The sequence below is a fragment of the Procambarus clarkii genome, chromosome 85, assembly GCF_040958095.1.
Source record: "Procambarus clarkii isolate CNS0578487 chromosome 85, FALCON_Pclarkii_2.0, whole genome shotgun sequence".
In the NCBI taxonomy this organism is placed as follows: Eukaryota; Metazoa; Arthropoda; class Malacostraca; order Decapoda; family Cambaridae; genus Procambarus; species Procambarus clarkii.
Window position 1 is genome coordinate 22,010,737 of NC_091234.1, and position 19,118 is coordinate 22,029,854.

General features: G+C 43.3%; 1 protein-coding gene across 2 annotated transcripts in view; it reads left to right on the forward strand.

Moving 5' to 3' along the window:
• The window catches only part of LOC123746734 (Pseudouridine synthase 10), a 37,295-nt gene extending 19,797 nt beyond the window's left edge, over nucleotides 1–17,498 (forward strand). For both annotated transcript variants that reach the window (XM_045728482.2, XM_045728484.2), the window contains exons 7-9: nucleotides 857–1,046; nucleotides 11,304–11,538; nucleotides 17,334–17,498. In XM_045728482.2, the coding sequence (XP_045584438.2) occupies nucleotides 857–1,046; nucleotides 11,304–11,538; nucleotides 17,334–17,483 (575 nt within the window). In that variant the 3' untranslated portion in view covers nucleotides 17,484–17,498. The remainder of the gene's footprint in view (nucleotides 1–856; nucleotides 1,047–11,303; nucleotides 11,539–17,333) is intronic.
• Nucleotides 17,499–19,118: the final 1,620 nt, after the last annotated feature.

The window sequence follows — 19,118 nt, forward strand, 5'->3', positions numbered from 1 at the left end:
GTATTTGTAGTATATCCAGTATATATATTTTTATCATGCAAACACATGTTAGGCATTTTTAAGTGGCATCCAAATTGGCATGCAGAATAGTTTAGGAAATGTATATACAGTACATAATAATGCATTGCAATATTGAGATGTTAAAAATATAGAAATGAACCCCTGCAAAATTATTTTAACCCCTGCAGTGTGCATAGTGCCTTAATTCAGACAAATTTTTACACTACATACCTTACCGGGTGGTGCAAAAAATGATCGAGTTAAGAAATATTTTAATGTTTTTTTCATTTTTGTTCACTGTGGTTTCAAATTCAAATTGTTGACTTTGCCAATATTTTGACATTTTTTCACATTTTACATAACTTCAATTAATGTTAATAATTTATCAACCTGTGCCTCATGACATTGTTACATGAAACAGGTGTGCAGTGCAGGAACTAATCTTTTCTTTTGAATGATGAGTAATCCTTTAATAAATGAGTAGCGGGGGACCTGTGAAGTGGTCGTGGAAGGGGGGAGACAGGACTACTCACCACTGGGGACCCCCACCACTGGGAAGGAATGTCCCTTCTCCGACTTGTATTAGCTCCGTCAGTTATGAGATACAACCAATCTTCTTAAATTGAAGATCTTCAATCTTCAATCAATCGAAAGTGTTAATAATTATCACTTTCACGCTTTGGTGCCTCTTGAGCGAGTCAACTATTTGTGATAATAATTTGAAAGTGTAAATTATAATTATTTGCCATTCGTAATAGATGACTGAGTATTGCTTTAAGCTTTATTTACTTTAAGATTTTATAGAAGTATACAAGTTATTAAGTCATATGTGTTCTTGTTCTTTTTTCTTGGCCAGATGTCAAGTTTTCCTCGTCAGGACGAGAAGATGTTGATGTTCGGTGTCTCGGGAATGGCCGACCGTTTGTATTTGAATTTATTAATCCATGTCGTTCCAAATTCTCCAGGGCTGATTTAATTAAACTACAGAATTTAATAAATGGTTCCACAAGCTTGATTCATCTGAGGGACCTTCAAATTGTTGACAGGTAAGATACATACGGGTCTGCTTGTATTTGGTTCCAGAGACATGTTCATATCATGTACTGTATAGTGTTATTGTACATTTATTTCGCAGCCATCATAGCAGAGAAGGTTTAATTCAGCAGTCTGTAGGCACTTTTAAGTTATTGATGCTCTCAATGAATAAAGATATTAAGTTTAATCGACTTGAGAATGGTCCAGGACGGACCGAAACGTCGTCGTCCCTTCACCTTCTAGTGTGTTGTCTGGTCAACATAATAAGTTTATTACGTTTACTGAAAAATAGTATTGAATGAATTACAAGATGAGATTCGTTATTCTGCAAGATGACACTGAAATTGATGCATTACTTGGGATACCCACAGATATATTTAAGAAAAAATGGGGGTGCCAAATTTTCGTTGTTTCTCCAATCTCCAGCTACCCTTAACACTATTCTCTAAACAGCAAGACATATTATTAATTTTTAATCCTTGTAGTGTGGTCATTGTCATGTGTTGATCTCTTGGGTCACTGCAGTTATCATCATTTAACAATTATCACTATTATTTTCTAATTTGTATACCAGTGATGGTAATGTAATAGTCATTATTGCTCTATATGGATGTCATGAATTTAATTAACCAAGGATCATGAAAAAATGGTGCTATCATTTTGTAATTACTTACTATGGAAATGAGGTTATTCTGTACTAGGGGCTGCGGTTATTGTTAACTCTTCGGCCGCGCATCCCTTCATATGAAAGGGATGTCGAGCCGAGCCACAAGTCGAGCCTGGCCTCACAAGTCGAGCCTGGCCTCGAGCCGGGCTTGGGGAGTAGAAGAACTCCCAGAACCCCATCAACCAGGTATGATGGGGTAGCTAAATGTGCTCAGACTGTGCATCACATCATATGAAGTGTTAGGGAACTGTACAAGATTTAAGTCTTCCACATACATGTAGTTCACAGTTCCTTCTTCAGGCCTCCAGTAACAATCCCCCATTTTGGAAAAAAAAACTGGAGTTCCTTAACATTCCTTCTAGGGCCTTAGTAAAAAAAAAATTAAGGACCATATCTGGCAATATCATCCATCCACCCAAGGGGGGTGGTAGGAGAAGCGAACACTCTTACGTATTCAGAGTTAAATGGCAAGTTTTTCCCTGAATGCTCTGTGTTCCCTTCTCTGAGGCTGTGGTTCCTTATAATTGCACCAGAGGTGGTACCCCCTATATATATATATATATATATATATATATATATATATATATATATATGCAAACAAGCCTGAATGGTCCCCAGGACTATATACAACTGAAAACTCACACCCCAGAAGTGACTCGAACCCATACTCCCACAACTGGTATGTACAGGGACGCCTTAATCCGCTTGACCATCACGACCGGACAAAAGGAAGTGATAGCCGAGGCTATATGAACCACTTCCCCGCCGGCACTCGGATGGTAATCTTGGGCATAGCATTTTATCAAATCACCTCATTCTTTGGGGCACACGTGAGGAACACAAATGCAAACAAGCCTGAATGGTCCCCAGGACTATATACAACTGAAAACTCACACCCCAGAAGTGACTCGAACCCATACTCCCACAACTGGTATGTACAGGGACGCCTTAATCCGCTTGACCATCACGACCGGACAAAAGGAAGTGATAGCCGAGGCTATATGAACCACTTCCCCGCCGGCACTCGGATGGTAATCTTGGGCATAGCATTTTATCAAATCACCTCATTCTTTGGGGCACACGTGAGGAACACAAATGCAAACAAGCCTGAATGGTCCCCAGGACTATATACAACTGAAAACTCACACCCCAGAAGTGACTCGAACCCATACTCCCACAACTGGTATGTACAGGGACGCCTTAATCCGCTTGACCATCACGACCGGACAAAAGGAAGTGATAGCCGAGGCTATATGAACCACTTCCCCGCCGGCACTCGGATGGTAATCTTGGGCATAGCATTTTATCAAATCACCTCATTCTTTGGGGCACACGTGAGGAACACAAATGCAAACAAGCCTGAATGGTCCCCAGGACTATATACAACTGAAAACTCACACCCCAGAAGTGACTCGAACCCATACTCCCACAACTGGTATGTACAGGGACGCCTTAATCCGCTTGACCATCACGACCGGACAAAAGGAAGTGATAGCCGAGGCTATATGAACCACTTCCCCGCCGGCACTCGGATGGTAATCTTGGGCATAGCATTTTATCAAATCACCTCATTCTTTGGGGCACACGTGAGGAACACAAATGCAAACAAGCCTGAATGGTCCCCAGGACTATATACAACTGAAAACTCACACCCCAGAAGTGACTCGAACCCATAAACTCATACATGTGAGTTTTCAGTTGTATATAGTCCTGGGGACCATTCAGGCTTGTTTGCATTTGTGTTCCTCACGTGTGCCCCAAAGAATGAGGTGATTTGATAAAATGCTATGCCCAAGATTACCATCCGAGTGCCGGCGGGGAAGTGGTTCATATAGCCTCGGCTATCACTTCCTTTTGTCCGGTCGTGATGGTCAAGCGGATTAAGGCGTCCCTGTACATACCAGTTGTGGGAGTATGGGTTCGAGTCACTTCTGGGGTGTGAGTTTTCAGTTGTATATAGTCCTGGGGACCATTCAGGCTTGTTTGCATTTGTGTTCCTCACGTGTGCCCCAAAGAATGAGGTGATTTGATAAAATGCTATGCCCAAGATTACCATCCGAGTGCCGGCGGGGAAGTGGTTCATATAGCCTCGGCTATCACTTCCTTTTGTCCGGTCGTGATGGTCAAGCGGATTAAGGCGTCCCTGTACATACCAGTTGTGGGAGTATGGGTTCGAGTCACTTCTGGGGTGTGAGTTTTCAGTTGTATATAGTCCTGGGGACCATTCAGGCTTGTTTGCATTTGTGTTCCTCACGTGTGCCCCAAAGAATGAGGTGATTTGATAAAATGCTATGCCCAAGATTACCATCCGAGTGCCGGCGGGGAAGTGGTTCATATAGCCTCGGCTATCACTTCCTTTTGTCCGGTCGTGATGGTCAAGCGGATTAAGGCGTCCCTGTACATACCAGTTGTGGGAGTATGGGTTCGAGTCACTTCTGGGGTGTGAGTTTTCAGTTGTATATAGTCCTGGGGACCTTTCAGGCTTGTTTGCATTTGTGTTCCTCACGTGTGCCCCAAAGAATGAGGTGATTTGATAAAATGCTATGCCCAAGATTACCATCCGAGTGCCGGCGGGGAAGTGGTTCATATAGCCTCGGCTATCACTTCCTTTTGTCCGGTCGTGATGGTCAAGCGGATTAAGGCGTCCCTGTACATACCAGTTGTGGGAGTATGGGTTCGAGTCACTTCTGGGGTGTGAGTTTTCAGTTGTATATAGTCCTGGGGACCATTCAGGCTTGTTTGCATTTGTGTTCCTCACGTGTGCCCCAAAGAATGAGGTGATTTGATAAAATGCTATGCCCAAGATTACCATCCGAGTGCCGGCGGGGAAGTGGTTCATATAGCCTCGGCTATCACTTCCTTTTGTCCGGTCGTGATGGTCAAGCGGATTAAGGCGTCCCTGTACATACCAGTTGTGGGAGTATGGGTTCGAGTCACTTCTGGGGTGTGAGTTTTCAGTTGTATATAGTCCTGGGGACCATTCAGGCTTGTTTGCATTTGTGTTCCTCACGTGTGCCCCAAAGAATGAGGTGATTTGATAAAATGCTATGCCCAAGATTACCATCCGAGTGCCGGCGGGGAAGTGGTTCATATAGCCTCGGCTATCACTTCCTTTTGTCCGGTCGTGATGGTCAAGCGGATTAAGGCGTCCCTGTACATACCAGTTGTGGGAGTATGGGTTCGAGTCACTTCTGGGGTGTGAGTTTTCAGTTATATATATATATATATATATATATATATATTATATATATATTATATATATATATTATTATATATATATATATATATATATATATATATATATATATATATATATATATATATATATATATATATATATATATATATATATATGAATATATACATACATACAGTATATAAATATTTAGGGGTACCACAACTGGTGCAATTGAAGGGACCCACATCCTCAAAGAAGAAAATAAAGTGTGTTCAGAGAAGACCTTGTGGATCCTCACTAAACACTTTAATCTTTTCCTCTCCTACCACCCCTATTAGTTTTTATTAATTTTGTTTTATTTAATTTTATTGCATTGCTACAGTTTACAGAGAATACACACTTATATAACAATATAACAATCAGTGTTCGAAGACCTCGTCCAGCTCTTCGGAGGTTGAGTGCGTAACCAAGATATGACAAGCATTTCCCCTCAGAACTGCGACACTGAGGCACTGGAACAGGAAACTGGCTGCTCTTGAGTCTTTAGTTTTCCCAATGAGGTCCTCACCCAACTCCTTTAGGAACTTAAGTGCACATTTACCCAGGCGCCCAGAATCTCAGAGCCTATCGGCACGAACCTGTAACAACATTCTAGGTCCATGTACTTGTTGGTTTTCTGGGTCTCTCTGAAGGTGGCCGTCCCGCCTCCCTCAACTGTGCTGTAAGGTAGATAGGTATCAGCCAATGTAGACACACATGTGTAATCCCATACAACCTGTTTACCTTCCCTCCATTGCTGCAGGGTGACTCCATATGGGCATTTTTGGCTGTTGTCAGGTCTGCACAACTGAGGTTCCCTTTGTGCTGGACACCCAGCTGTAGCCAAACTTCTCTCGATGATGTCATTGACTGCTTCATGTCTGGCAATCTTTCTCTGTGACTTACGACAGACGAGATCATGGCTGCCGTATTGGTCCGCCTGTGCATGACTGCAAATACACCGGTGTTCGGTGGAGATAGGGGTGGCAAGGCGCAGGGCGACACCAATACTTAGGGCCTGATGGTCCAGGCGGGTGCCCAAGGCGGAATTTGGGACTGCCAACAGGAAGTCCCTGGCATGGGGAGCTTGCACAGCTAGAAGACGCACTCTGTCCTTCCCAGAAGCTGCCTCCAGCAATGATGTGGCGATTTTCTCCACTATGGGCTATCCCATTTGGCCTGTTTGCAGTCATTTGGAAAAGTTGGTCAAGGGTGAGAGTTGGCAAGAGTGTCCCACTGACCGGCTCCTTCCGCGAATTTGGGATCATGAATCCCAATGGAGTCTCTTAGGTATTCTGGTAGTATTTCTCAACTAGTTCACCTGTAGGACTGGTCGAGGATAAGAATGCCGGCAATGCTAACTGTGTCGCCTTGCGAATACCTATTCCCCCGAGTCTAACTGGGAGCGTTACTTGGTCCCATTGGTCCTCTTGCAAGGAGAGGTTTAACACTTTCATGGTTATTGACCTTAGGAGTGAGTCATATTCTGTTAATTTTGGGCTGTCAAAGGAGGGAGCACACCTTAGGAAATAGGTCAGTCTGGGCAAAGCCAGGCCTTGTGAGAAGCATTGTGGAAATCCAAAGCCCCTATTCTTCCCTCCATCCTCCTCAGGTTGTTCAGCTTTTCCTTGAGGATTACCTCAATGGCGCTCGAGCCCAGAGATGCCCATAGCAGCACACTGTTGGTGGGAACGCTCACTGGGGCTCCTGGCAATATGATTCATACTAGATCTATGATTGGTTGGCTGGATGAGATGATTTCACACTTTGATGGGTTTAGGGTGAGTCCTCCTCGCCCTTAGATTTCACCAGCTGTAGATCTTCTAGCAGGGACTCCTGTGTCCCTGCCAGGGTGCCATCGTCTAGGAACCAGATGTTGAGTTCAGTGGTCAACCTGCTTGTGACCTCTTTAATATCCCTCCATAATATCTAGTGCCCTCTACCCTGTGACGTCACAGATTCGCGGCACAGTTTCGATTTGTCATGAGGCTGGAGTGTTCATTCTGTGGCTTTGTTGGACATATCTGCACATGGAAGGAGAGAGGGAGGGATATATGGATGGAAGGAGAGAGGGACGGATGGATATATAGATGGATGGAGGGAAGGATGGATGGAGGGATGGATGGATGGAGAGAGGGAGGTATGGAGGGATGGATGGGTGTTGAGTTGAACTACGTGACCAGTGAAGCAGAGAGTGCGTATGTAATATTACTTTTGTATATATGTTTGTTTAGTAATATTATTAGGATAATAAAAAATTATATAAATATTTGTTTCATGAATATTGTATTAGATGGAGATTCTCCAGGCTGTCTCCAGGCAATCTACTGAGCCACATCCCAGAAGGGGATCTTGGGGGGGGGGGGAAAGAGAGAGGCATGAAGTGAGGGTGTGTATCATAAAAAATACTTACTTTAGAACTGATTTATTAGTTTTATTGTTTCGAAGCCGTAGGTTACTGAACTGTGGCGACGAAATCGAACAAAACACGCATGGTGTTGTGTGCACACGGATTAGGCCCGTCCACTCACGCTGGAGTTGTGCAGCCAATAACAAGAATAATTTCTCGAATAGCAGATGTCTATCATATTACAGAAATGTCTATCATATTACAGAATATTTTTGGTTTTATTTAGTTAATTAGATAATAAAGCGTTATTAAAAGTTTAGTTTAATTAGATAATAAAGAGTTACTAAAACTTCAGTTTTAGAAATGATTTATTAATCTGAAACGTTCAAAGTCATGGGTCACTGAACTATGACGACACAGACGAAAGTGAGTGAAACCTCACTTTACAGTGAGGTTTACTGTACAGTATTCCTTTATTTGTCCACCCTCACTCATCTTGTTTCATCACAGAAAATGTGTATAAGAAGATTTCAACACTTTAGCTTGCTATTCACGCTTCAGCCTTTAAATTAATTTGCAAAGATACATGTGCCACAAATCGGTGAACGAAAATCATGGAAACACTCTCGTTCACTTGTGTGGACCATTCTGGCTGGTGTTTGGTTCTTATGGTTCACTTGTTGTGTGGTCCACTTTTGTGATCCAACTTGTCTTATGACGGAATTATTAACACTTTCGCGCTTTAGATTAGAGATAACTCGTCGCTGTTTTTTCTTACGATTCCGCATAACAGCCTAGTTTTCTCGTCAATCGAAAAAATATTTTTATAAATTCCATTTCTTAACCGAAATGGATGGGGATACTTTTGTTTTGTAGAGAATTTATTTGCGAATTTTTTGGTACCAGAATGAATATTATATCACATAAACTTCTATGAGTAAAAAAAAAAATACACAAAGTATGTTTGGGGGTGTGGCGAGCGTGTGGCAGTGGGTTCCCTTTAGCCGTTGATATATCCAACACGTGGGAAATATTTGTATGTGTTATGTATATGTCTGTGTAGGGAATTTTACTGTGATCACTGTCATACAAATTATAAAATGTTTCAACAAGTATAAACATGATAAACATCAAACGAACGAAAACAATGCGTTCGTTTCTGCCGCGAACGCATACTGAGCGACGTGGTTCTATATTTGGCGCTTCTCTTACACATGCTTTGTACAAATGTTATACAGTTCATCTTATAGAAAATTTTATTGCGAACACATTGGTATAAAAAAGAAATACGTACATAGAAAAGTAGGGTCAGGAAACGTATAAACTTTCCAAGCATGATTTCCCCCCTGTGTTTTCGCCAGTGCGCTCGCGGCTAACTACTCTCCACTTCACACACTCTTGCGGGTGGGCAATTACCTATATTAAACATTCATATGCATATGTCCGTGTAGAGAATTTTATTGCGATTCCAATGACACCAAAATTAGCGATGTAGGACAACTGTAGGCTTCGCAACCATTAAGAGAGTGGAAACATTTTGTTGCTGTTTGGCGCTCTCGGCGAGTGATCTGCATAGTTTTTTATTTGGTGTTGATACTCCTTATGCTTGGGCGGCATTTTATAGGTATGCTCTTATAGACAATTTCATTGCGAACACAGTGATACGAAATTTAAATACGTGCGCCTTCAATTGTTGTCAGGACAGTCAAAAGAGTGTACACTTTTTCGGTCTTACCGCGTAGGTGCGCGAAGTGCCGAAAGCATCTGGGGTATTGTTTTTTTTTGAGCGCCGAGAGCGCGAAAGTGTTAATTGTAACCTGTGATAGAATGTGAAAGTTTTCCACCACTCTATGAACTGTCCCAACATCGTAAGCTTGTGGTCCACTTGTGGACAACTTGTGTGGTCCACTTGTGGACAACTTGTGTGGTCCACTTGTGTGATCGTACTTGTCATGTGAGGGAATTATTAACACTATCTGTCACCGGGCAGGCGCACGGTCAACTTAGGGGTCATGCACCCGGCATGCGGGCGAGCGTGTGGGCAAGCGCGTGGTGACACCTAAATATGTATACTCGTTTCAGCTTTCTCACCTTAATTCTCGTGCTACGTCGCTCGTTTTGGTATCATTGTGTTTGCAATTAAATTCCCTACAGGTGTGTATAAATATAATGTCCAAAAGCCTGGCTTGACTCCCAACAGCAAAGCCTAAAGTCAGCAAAAGTTACCCATGAGTGCACAAAATCAGTAAAATGTGCATGCTCGTTCCATTTTTCTCACCTTAATTCTCGTGCTACGTTACTCGTTTTGGTATCATTGTGTTCGCAATTAAATTCCCTACAGATGTGTATGAATATAATGTACAAAAGTTAGAGTGCCTCCCCGCAGAAAAGCCAAAAGTTACCCGTGAACGAGCACCAATTTGTACAACACTGCAACCTAATGTTGCAGTGTACCGCAGCAGCAACCTAATAACCTAATGTTGATCAACTGGGCTGTGGTGGGTATGTGGGCCTGCGGGCCACTCCAAGCAACAGCCTGGTGGACCAAACTCTCACAAGTCAAGCCTGGCCTTGGGCCGCTCCAAGCAACAGCCTGGTGGACCAAGCTCTCACAAGTCAAGCCTGGCCTCAGGCCGCTCCAAGCAACAGCCTGGTGGACCAAACTCTCACAAGTCAAGCCTGGCCTGCGGGCCGCTCCAAGCAACAGCCTGGTGGACCAGACTCTCACAAGTCAAGCCTGGCCTGCGGGCCGCTCCAAGCAACAGCCTGGTGGACCAGACTCTCACAAGTCAAGCCTGGCCTGCGGGCCGCTCCAAGCAACACCCTGGTGGACCAAACTCTCACAAGTCAAGCCTGGCCTCGGGCTGGGCTTGGGGAGTAGAAGAACTCCCAGAACCCCATCAACCAAGTATCAACCAGGTATCAACCAGGTAATGTGTATACTCGTTCAGTTTGATAACATCAATTTTCGTGTTACGTCTTTCGTTTTGGTATCAAATTGTTCGCAATAAAAAGGCGCGTATTTTAAAACTAGTCCCATAATAATAGAGCAATAACTGGAATTTTAACAAATATTTTAATTCTGGAAGCTCACCATCACAAAATTATTTATATCTTTCCAGTGTTCCGACATAAATTTGTGTGTTACATCTTTCATTTTGGTATCAAACTGTTTGCGACGTAAAGGCGCGCATTTTAAAACTAGTCCCAACATAATAGCATAATGAATAGAATTTTAACAAATATTTTAAAATTTTGACCAAAAGCCTATTTACAATCATATAGGTGTTCAGACATCAAGTTTCATGTTACATCTTTCATTTTGGTATCAAATTGTGCACATTCTAAAGGCGCTTATTTTTATACTATCCCGAGGTCGATTGGATAAAAGATGAATTTTATACAAATATTTTTGTAGTGGACGCAAGTCCGGTCCAAAGTTAGGACTCGGGAGAAAAATAATGGACACGAGTCCGGTCCAAAGTGACTGATAGTGTTAATTGTAACCTGTGATAGAATGTGAAAGTTTTCCACCAGTCTGTGAACTCTGTCCCGACATCGTAAGCTTATCTGCACGTCCCCCGCTTCGGTGAACCATTGTTCATCGAACCGGGTGAGTAAATCCGACCTGAAAAGTGCGACCTAGCCGGAGATTCGTTGAATCGGGGTACGTTGAATCGACGTTGTACTAATTACATATCACCCTTGATAGCTCAGGGGAGCCTTCAGGACTCGCCCAGAAAATGGCATTTCGTTATATCCAATGCTGGTTGTTTTCTGTGAACTCTCCAGTTGTCTATAAAGCTTTGCTGACTTTCTGAATGCCTTTCCGGTGGGGGTGGCGAATTGTTACTCACTCTGTGTCTCTGTGAAGGGGTGGCCAGGTTCTGGCTCTGATCCCCTCTAGGCTACACAAAACTCTTGCAACTGATGTGACCCATTAGATAGAGCAATCTCAGCAAGATAGCTTCAGGGAGCCACTGGAGCTCTTCCTGAAAGAAGCATTTCGTTACATTCAATGCTGTTTTTTTCAGGAAAGATATAAAAAACCTAAAAGAAGGTGAAGAAGAGAAAACTAAGGCTTATTGTGCCCTTTGTGTTTCACGCAAAGGATATAATCCTGCTATACTGGAGAGATTAACAACTGTGCCAGAGCTTACCCTCCAGCAGAAGACACCGCTTCGAGTTCTCCACAGACGCCCACTTGCCACCAGACCCAGAGTTATCCATAGCATGAAAGCCTCACCCGTTGATGATAATTTTTTTAAGGTTGGTATTTAACGTTCTTTATTGTAGTCCAAAGTTATTATAAGAAGAAAGAGCTAAGCCTTTATGATTGTATAGCATAAAATCAAAGTTCAGGTGATTCAAAGATCCTAAATATCACTTGGGAGGCCAATACAGGATTAGAGACATAAGTTTACCCATGTTTAAAGTGGTCTGATTCAATGAGGGCTTCATCAAGAGAGTGAGTGTAAAGAAACAGTTGGTAAGAAAAGTTTCTGATAATCCGGAAAATCAGGACATGCAACCAGGATATGGAAGAATTAAAATGGAACACAGTAAAGGGCATATGTCTTTCCATGAAATGCTCTGGAGTTAACTGTGTGGGGGTGGTATGTAACTCGGCCATTAATGTTTCCTACTTCCTAATGATTGCAACACCAGTATGACTGGGGAACTTGGACGGGAAATATGATGGGAACTTGGTGTGAGATTTTTTTTCTTTGACGATTATCAAAAGAATTAACACTTTCGCGCTTTAGATTAGAGATAACTCGTCGCCGTTTTTTCTTACGATTCCACATAACAGCCTACTTTTCTAGTCCATCGAAAAAATATTTCTATAAATTCCATTTTTTAACTGAAATGGATGAGGATACTCTCAGATTATATACGTTTTGTAGAGAATTTATTTGCAAATTTTTTGGTACCAGAAAGAATATTATATCACAAACTTCTATGAGTAAAAAAAAAAAACACAAAGTATGTTTGGGGGTGTGGCTCTGTGGTGTGGCGGGCGTGTGGCAGTGGGTTCCCTTTAGCCGTTGATATATCCAACACGTGGGAAATATTTGTATGTGTTATGTATATGTCTGTGTAGGGAATTTTACTGCAATCACTGTCATACAAATTATAAAATGTTTCAACAAGTATAAACATGACAAACATCAAACGAACGAAAACAATGCGTTCGTTTCTGCCGCGAACGCATACCGAGCGACGTGGTTCTATATTTGGCACTTCTCTTACACATGCTTTGTACAAATGTTATACATTTCATCTTATAGAAAATTTTATTGCGAACACATTGGTATAAAAAAGAAATACGTACATAGAAAAGTAGGGTCAGGAAACGTATAAATGTATAAACTTTCCAAGCATGATTTCCCCCCTGTGTTTTCGCCAGTGCACTCGCGGCTAACTACTCTCCACTTCACACACTCTTGCGGGTGGGCAATTACCTATATTAAACATTCATATGCATATGTCCGTGTAGAGAATTTTATTGCGATTCCAATGATACCAAAATTAGCGATGTAGGACAACTGTAGACTTCGCAACCATTAAGAGAGTGGAAACATTTTGTTGCTGTTTGGCGCTCTCGGCGAGTGATCTGCATAGTTTTTTATTTGGTGTTGATACTCCTTATGCTTGGGCGGCATTTTATAGGTATGCTCTTATAGACAATTTCATTGCGAACACAGTGATACCAAATTTAAATACGTGCGCCTTCAATTATTGTCAGGACAGTCAAAAGAGTGTACACTTTTTCGGTCTTACCGCATAGGCGCGCGAAGTGCCGAAAGCATGTGGGGTATTGATTTTTTTTGAGCGCCGAGAGCGCGAAAGTGTTAAGTCCTATTGATGTTACGTTAATCGTAACTACCTCGCAAGAGAGGCAGACCTTAAACAGCAAGAGCTGCCAGTGGCAGATATTTAATCTTAAAGCCTAAGATCATAGGACCGAGGGAGCAAACCGCCAGGCGAAACCACTCGGGTAACACCTGTCACTTAGGTCGCTGGCTCCTCCTAGTTGACAACTAATAAATGGTAGCCGATGGATTCTCACTTCTTATTTATAGAAGTGTGGTGCTGTGCAATGGACTCGAGCTTTAGATACAGACTTGATATGAACATAAGCAGGCAAAGCGTTGCAGAACATGAAATGTGGGGCAGTAATATTGGAAGGTTTGACGTAAACGACTGTTTTCTATAACAAAACAATTTATTCACAAAACAAGAACTAAAACTACTACACAGTGAATTTACGTTACTTTACTGTCACTCCAGTGGCACATTCAAGAACAGCTAATCAACAGCCTGATGGACCCACGGTATCCTTATCCCGTCGTCGCTGACTGACTAATGACACTAACTGAACAAAATGGTGCCCACTGGTGACGCAAGCTTGCAATCAATATTGTCACGGCTTCACAGTGATCAGTACTATAATCACAAAAACTTGACTGGCGCTCGCTGCCCTCAACGAGGTACCAAGTAACAAGGCGGTTAATCCAAGAATGATAACCCCTTATAAAAAATCTTACGTTAACACTTGTCTCTCAGGACAATCAACAACAAAAGTTACTCTAATCGAATTTAAACAATTACGTTAATACATACGTGTCTCAACGACACTTAAATGGCAGCAATAACTCGTAAATCAATTAATTACATCAACTTGAAAGTCAAGCATTCGGTGAGTAATTCCCAATTAATTACTGAATACAACAGCCTATTAATTCAGACGAGTATTGATAAAGCCTACTGTCTCTCAACTGACAGTTCTCTTCCGGTCTTACGACAAGATTACCTTAACGAGGGTAGACTACTGTACCACACACAAGGTTACAAGACATTCCGTGTAAATAACAACATCAACACCCGGTGAATTCACTAAGTGGCGGTTACTAATTATCTTTAATTAGCTACGAGTGCTTAATCACTCTGTCCGCAGACAGATCTGATCAGTCCAACGAATTACAGCAGCTTAATTACAGCGCAATTGACTCCGATCATAACAGACCGTCAACCCCTTACGTTAATCAATCAATTAACGACAGCTCGTTAAATCGTTAACACTACGTTAGTCTTCACTTGACAATTCCTCCACTGCGTGAACTTCACTGTGACTGTTGCCTTTACACGTCTCTACGTTAATCACAACAATGTTCAACAAAACAAGTGACCTTGTTAAGTAAATCGTGACCCCCGGTGACGTTAACTGACTTTAATTCTCACGGAATCCTTCACAGTACACAACACCTTCCACCAAGGACAAACTTGTCTACGGTTTACACACGGTACAACACAGTACATCACAGTACAACACAGTACATCCTTGCCACTCACGGCAAAACTTGTAAATGACTTCCCCCAGTAAATTATCCACCAATAATTCACATTTTACCACAACACAACAGTAAAATTTATAACCAAGGGAAACCTCCCTGTTACCACTTTCACTGCTGAAAAAGGGAATCAAATTACAGGAAAACATACGCGGCACATAGAAAAAATAGAAGCAAATAACTCACTTTACTCTACCTCTGAATGTGTCACTAGGTGTCCTCACACAAGTCAAAAATCACAGTTGGGCCCAACCTCAACTTGATGACGGCAAACAGGGTAGACTCACACGTCTCCAATTCCCATTCACCTCACCAGGTGGTCACAGGGACAGAGGACAGACGGAACACTGGGGCGAACCCAGCTTCAGAGTTTTATTACTCAAACGGAAACAGTGTACTTACATCAATCGGCGGGCCCGCAACACTCCCTTTCACTCATATACCCGACAACCTCACACTCCCACTGCTGCTGCTGGATGATGACGTAGGCGTCCTCACTTCCTACACATGGTCAGGTGGAGCACAGGGTCCTAGACCACGGGGTTAGCTCCACACACAGAGACCAGGGTGGTGCGACACACCGGCTTAGGCAGACCAGGGTGCGCGCACAACAGCAGGGATGCGGTACCACGCCCTTCCACTTGACACGGTACCCCAGGATACGACGGTACAAAGTGTTACACGGTACACGAGACCCGAGACGGAGTCTTTCACTGTTCCTCAGAATTAGAACTTTTAAGGTTTCTCTCATAACACTGAAACCTTCTCTAGCACGTCTCGCTGCAGTACCTTCAAGCACAGATACGATAGACGGCGGATGTCACTTTCGTAGTCCGATAATTAACACCTCACTCAGTCCAGTTGCTCTAAGATGGCGTCCCACAATTACGCGGCTAGATGACAAGTTCACACGGTTCGGTACAAGCACCTTTCCGACTACCGGATTCTTACGCACGGCACACGGAAAGATAGCAAGATGATAGGCGTGACTTTAGTAACGTTGCAGGCGGTATTTCCTAATGCTTGGCCTAGCACAAGAAATTACGTCCTCTGACAGCAACGTCCTCTGACAGCAATGTCTTTTCCCGCCAAGTCTGCCTCTGGGGTACTATGCTGTACCCCTCAGCGTCTTGCCCAATCACGGTTCAGCATTCCTGAGGCCCAGGAGCCTTGGCCAATGGCGTACCTGCCTCATGACGCTACCCCCTCTCTCACGAGGTGGACACGTGATAGGGGGGGTGGTCTACGGTCGTTAACCCCCCCATACCCCCCTTTCTACACTTGACTTGTACAAAATTTCCCTGAAATCAACTCCCTCCTGTAATTTCCTTCACAGACCTGATACAGCTATCAGAGTGACATCAATGGCTAGCAAATGTCATGGGCTGTCCAACGACACCCAACACGACTGTGGAAAAGTTATATTCAGAAAGTTGAATCACGGTGCACATCACTGGTGCACTATGCAATTTCGTACTTAATTCAGTGCACGAGAGAGCAGGAAAAATATGTCTCCTGACACTTGGCAAATGCTTTATGGATAATATGTGAATGTACCGATTGATCGAGGCATTTGTACAGGTATAAATAATCAGTGGCAGTAGGTATCGGTTATGAATCAGTGGCAGTAGGAGTATCAGTTATGACATCAAAATATTATATCCACATAGGTGGGCCAAACAGATCATGGACATTAGGAGTGGTAGAGGAAGTGGTGCTGGTTCGAGTGCATTCATGATGCCATATTTTCCCAGGTGAAGTGGTAATAATTAGAGATGGAGGTACTCAAGGTAGCAAGTCAGTCACCACTGAGGTCATGAGAGACATTCCAGCCACAAAAGTGGCCAAGGTATGGGGAGAATCAGAAGGGTGAGTCAATGATGGCAATGGATCTGGGGCCAACACAGCCAGAGCAGCAGAGCCCAGTTTCCATCACAGCCAGAGCAGCAGAGCCCAGTTTCCATCACAGCCAGAGCAGCAGAGCCCAGTTTCCATCACAGCCAAAGCAGCAGAGCCCAGTTTCCATCACAGTCTGACTCTGGGTCCTGGTCGCCCCCCTATGAGTCTGAGAGGGAGAAGGGATATTGAGAAGTTAACAAAAATACCTTTTCAACACAAATGAACTTAAATTGAACTTCAGTGCCCTGCCCAGCCTTCATGGAACACTGGGAGGTACAAGCACATTGGCAATCTCAGGGGTAACACTGAATATATATGCAGGGGGTAACCGCTGAAGGGTCTGAATTGGTACTGATAGGAATACCAACCCTGTCATGCCCACTGGACCCGATGTCTAACCAGCCATTCTAGCCAGATGAGCCGATTGATTCAGGTGGCCCTTGCCGAACCTCCCATTTTATTCCTATTCTCGCCCCTTCCCCCAGTGAACTGTGTTGCTCCTCAGGAGCCACAGCCATTGCATAGGCTTAACGACCAGTTGAAGAAACAATGAGTAATATGTGGGTTTCTGTGCATGACGAAGGTACAGGTGGCCAAGTCACTTTGGGTACACCACCACAGGTTGGGGTTTGAAATGATAATAATCTTAGAATCTTAGAAATAATAATCTTATAATAATCTTAGAAATGATAATAATCTTAGAATGTTATAATGTTGTATATCCTTCTTTTAGTTTTTCAGAGTGTACAATTAATGAAGTTTTGCCATTTAGTTTGATTACAAAACTGACGTATAATTAATGTGTTACAGCTTCATCTAACAACACAAGCTGGAACTTACATCAAGGAATTTGTTCATGGTGACTTTGGGCGCACATCTCCGGACCTGGGATCTATTTTAGGCCTTGAAGTTGATATAGTTGCTTTGGATGTTGAGGTAAGAAACAATAATATTACATGAAATTCTTTTCTGTGTTATATATTGTACATTGATTTCTTTGTAAATGTTTAGTATTTAATCTAGTTTGAAAATAGCATTAACCCTTAAACTGCGCAACACGTTATATGTTGTGTTGATGGGATATAAATTATGAATTAATTCAACCTGTCCTCCAAAATTGATGGTACATTACCTGTGGTATGTATCAAATATGGACTGTTGCGTTCCCCTAAAAAAATCCATGTTTTGTAATATTAATTCTGTACAGGACCTGAGAAAGATGAGGATAATTAAGCCTAACCTCTCATAGATCTAAGGGTACATAATTAGGTGTAAGATAAGTTAGAACAAATCCACAAGGGCCGTGACAAGGATTCGAACCTGCGTCCGGGAGCATCCCAGACACTGCCTTAATCGACTGAGCTACGACAGGGTAAAAGAGTTAAGAGGCAATGTCTGGGATGCTCCCGGACGTAGGTTCGAATCCTCATCACGGCCCTTGTGGATTTGTTCATTTGTTGCATCACGTTAGTGTGATCTCTGTGTGTAAGATAAGTTAGGTTGTTTGTTGTTAATGAGTTTCTGCTATTTCCTTTAGTATGTCAATAGTAAAAAAACAAGAACTTTTCTGTGGGGGAGCCCTGTCGGTTCCCTGGAGCTATGGGACTGATATTACCTATATTAGTCTGGGGCTTCAGTCACATGGAGTTCGAGCCTATCGGGGACCACGACCCAGAACCTGGTTCCCTCAGAGAGGCTCAGGGAACAATGGCCTAATAAACTTCCTTGTATAAGAGTAGTCATGTCTGCCATCGACCAGGGTTAGACTCCCAGAAAGGTAGGCATGATGACCAGACCACACACTTAAAAAGTGAAGGGACGACGACGTTTCGGTCTGTTCTGGACCATTCTCAAGTCGATTGAGAATGCTCCAGGATGGACCGAAACGTCGTCATCCCTTCACCTTCTAGTGTGTGGTCTGGTCATCATTCTTTAGCCACGTTATTGTGACTCATCACCTGCAAAAGGTAGGCATTCCCAAAACAGATACCAATTGGTAGGAAAATTGCAATTGGAGACTGAACAGAGGCTAAAAACTACCCCAAGGAAAACAAAACAAGATAACAAACAACACGTCATTACACCATGCACCGTTCATTCTCATCGAACACTTCCCCTCCAAGGGGGAGGGGGACCACGGCCCACTGAGCCAGCCTCTGGACCGCTAGTTTGTCAACTGAAGCCGGCTGGGGCGGTCATCTTCTCAGGTCAGAATTGCCTACCAGGATTTACACCCGTGCGCTGGTACCCACTGTGTGTTGGTGCGGTGGCCAGGAGTCCAGTACCCAAGGCTGTATGTGCTTAGGGCTCCCTTTCCTAAGCCCCCTGTAAGTACACCCCCCGGGTTTCAGGGTTCTCTTCCCTGGGATCTTCAGGTTCCCACTCCCGTATAGGTAGCGGTTGCTTGGCTTCGGCCTTGACCTTGGGGTCAGCTTAAGTCTTGGTGCTTTTGTTTGGTCCTGGGTAGGGAGTGGTTGTTGCTGGTTGGGGCGCACTGGGCTGCACCATTTGCATAACTGCAGCGACTGTGTCGCTTTCTCGCCAGCTGGGTTGTGGTGTTTCCTAGAGGTTCTTTTCCTCCATTTAGTTCCTTTA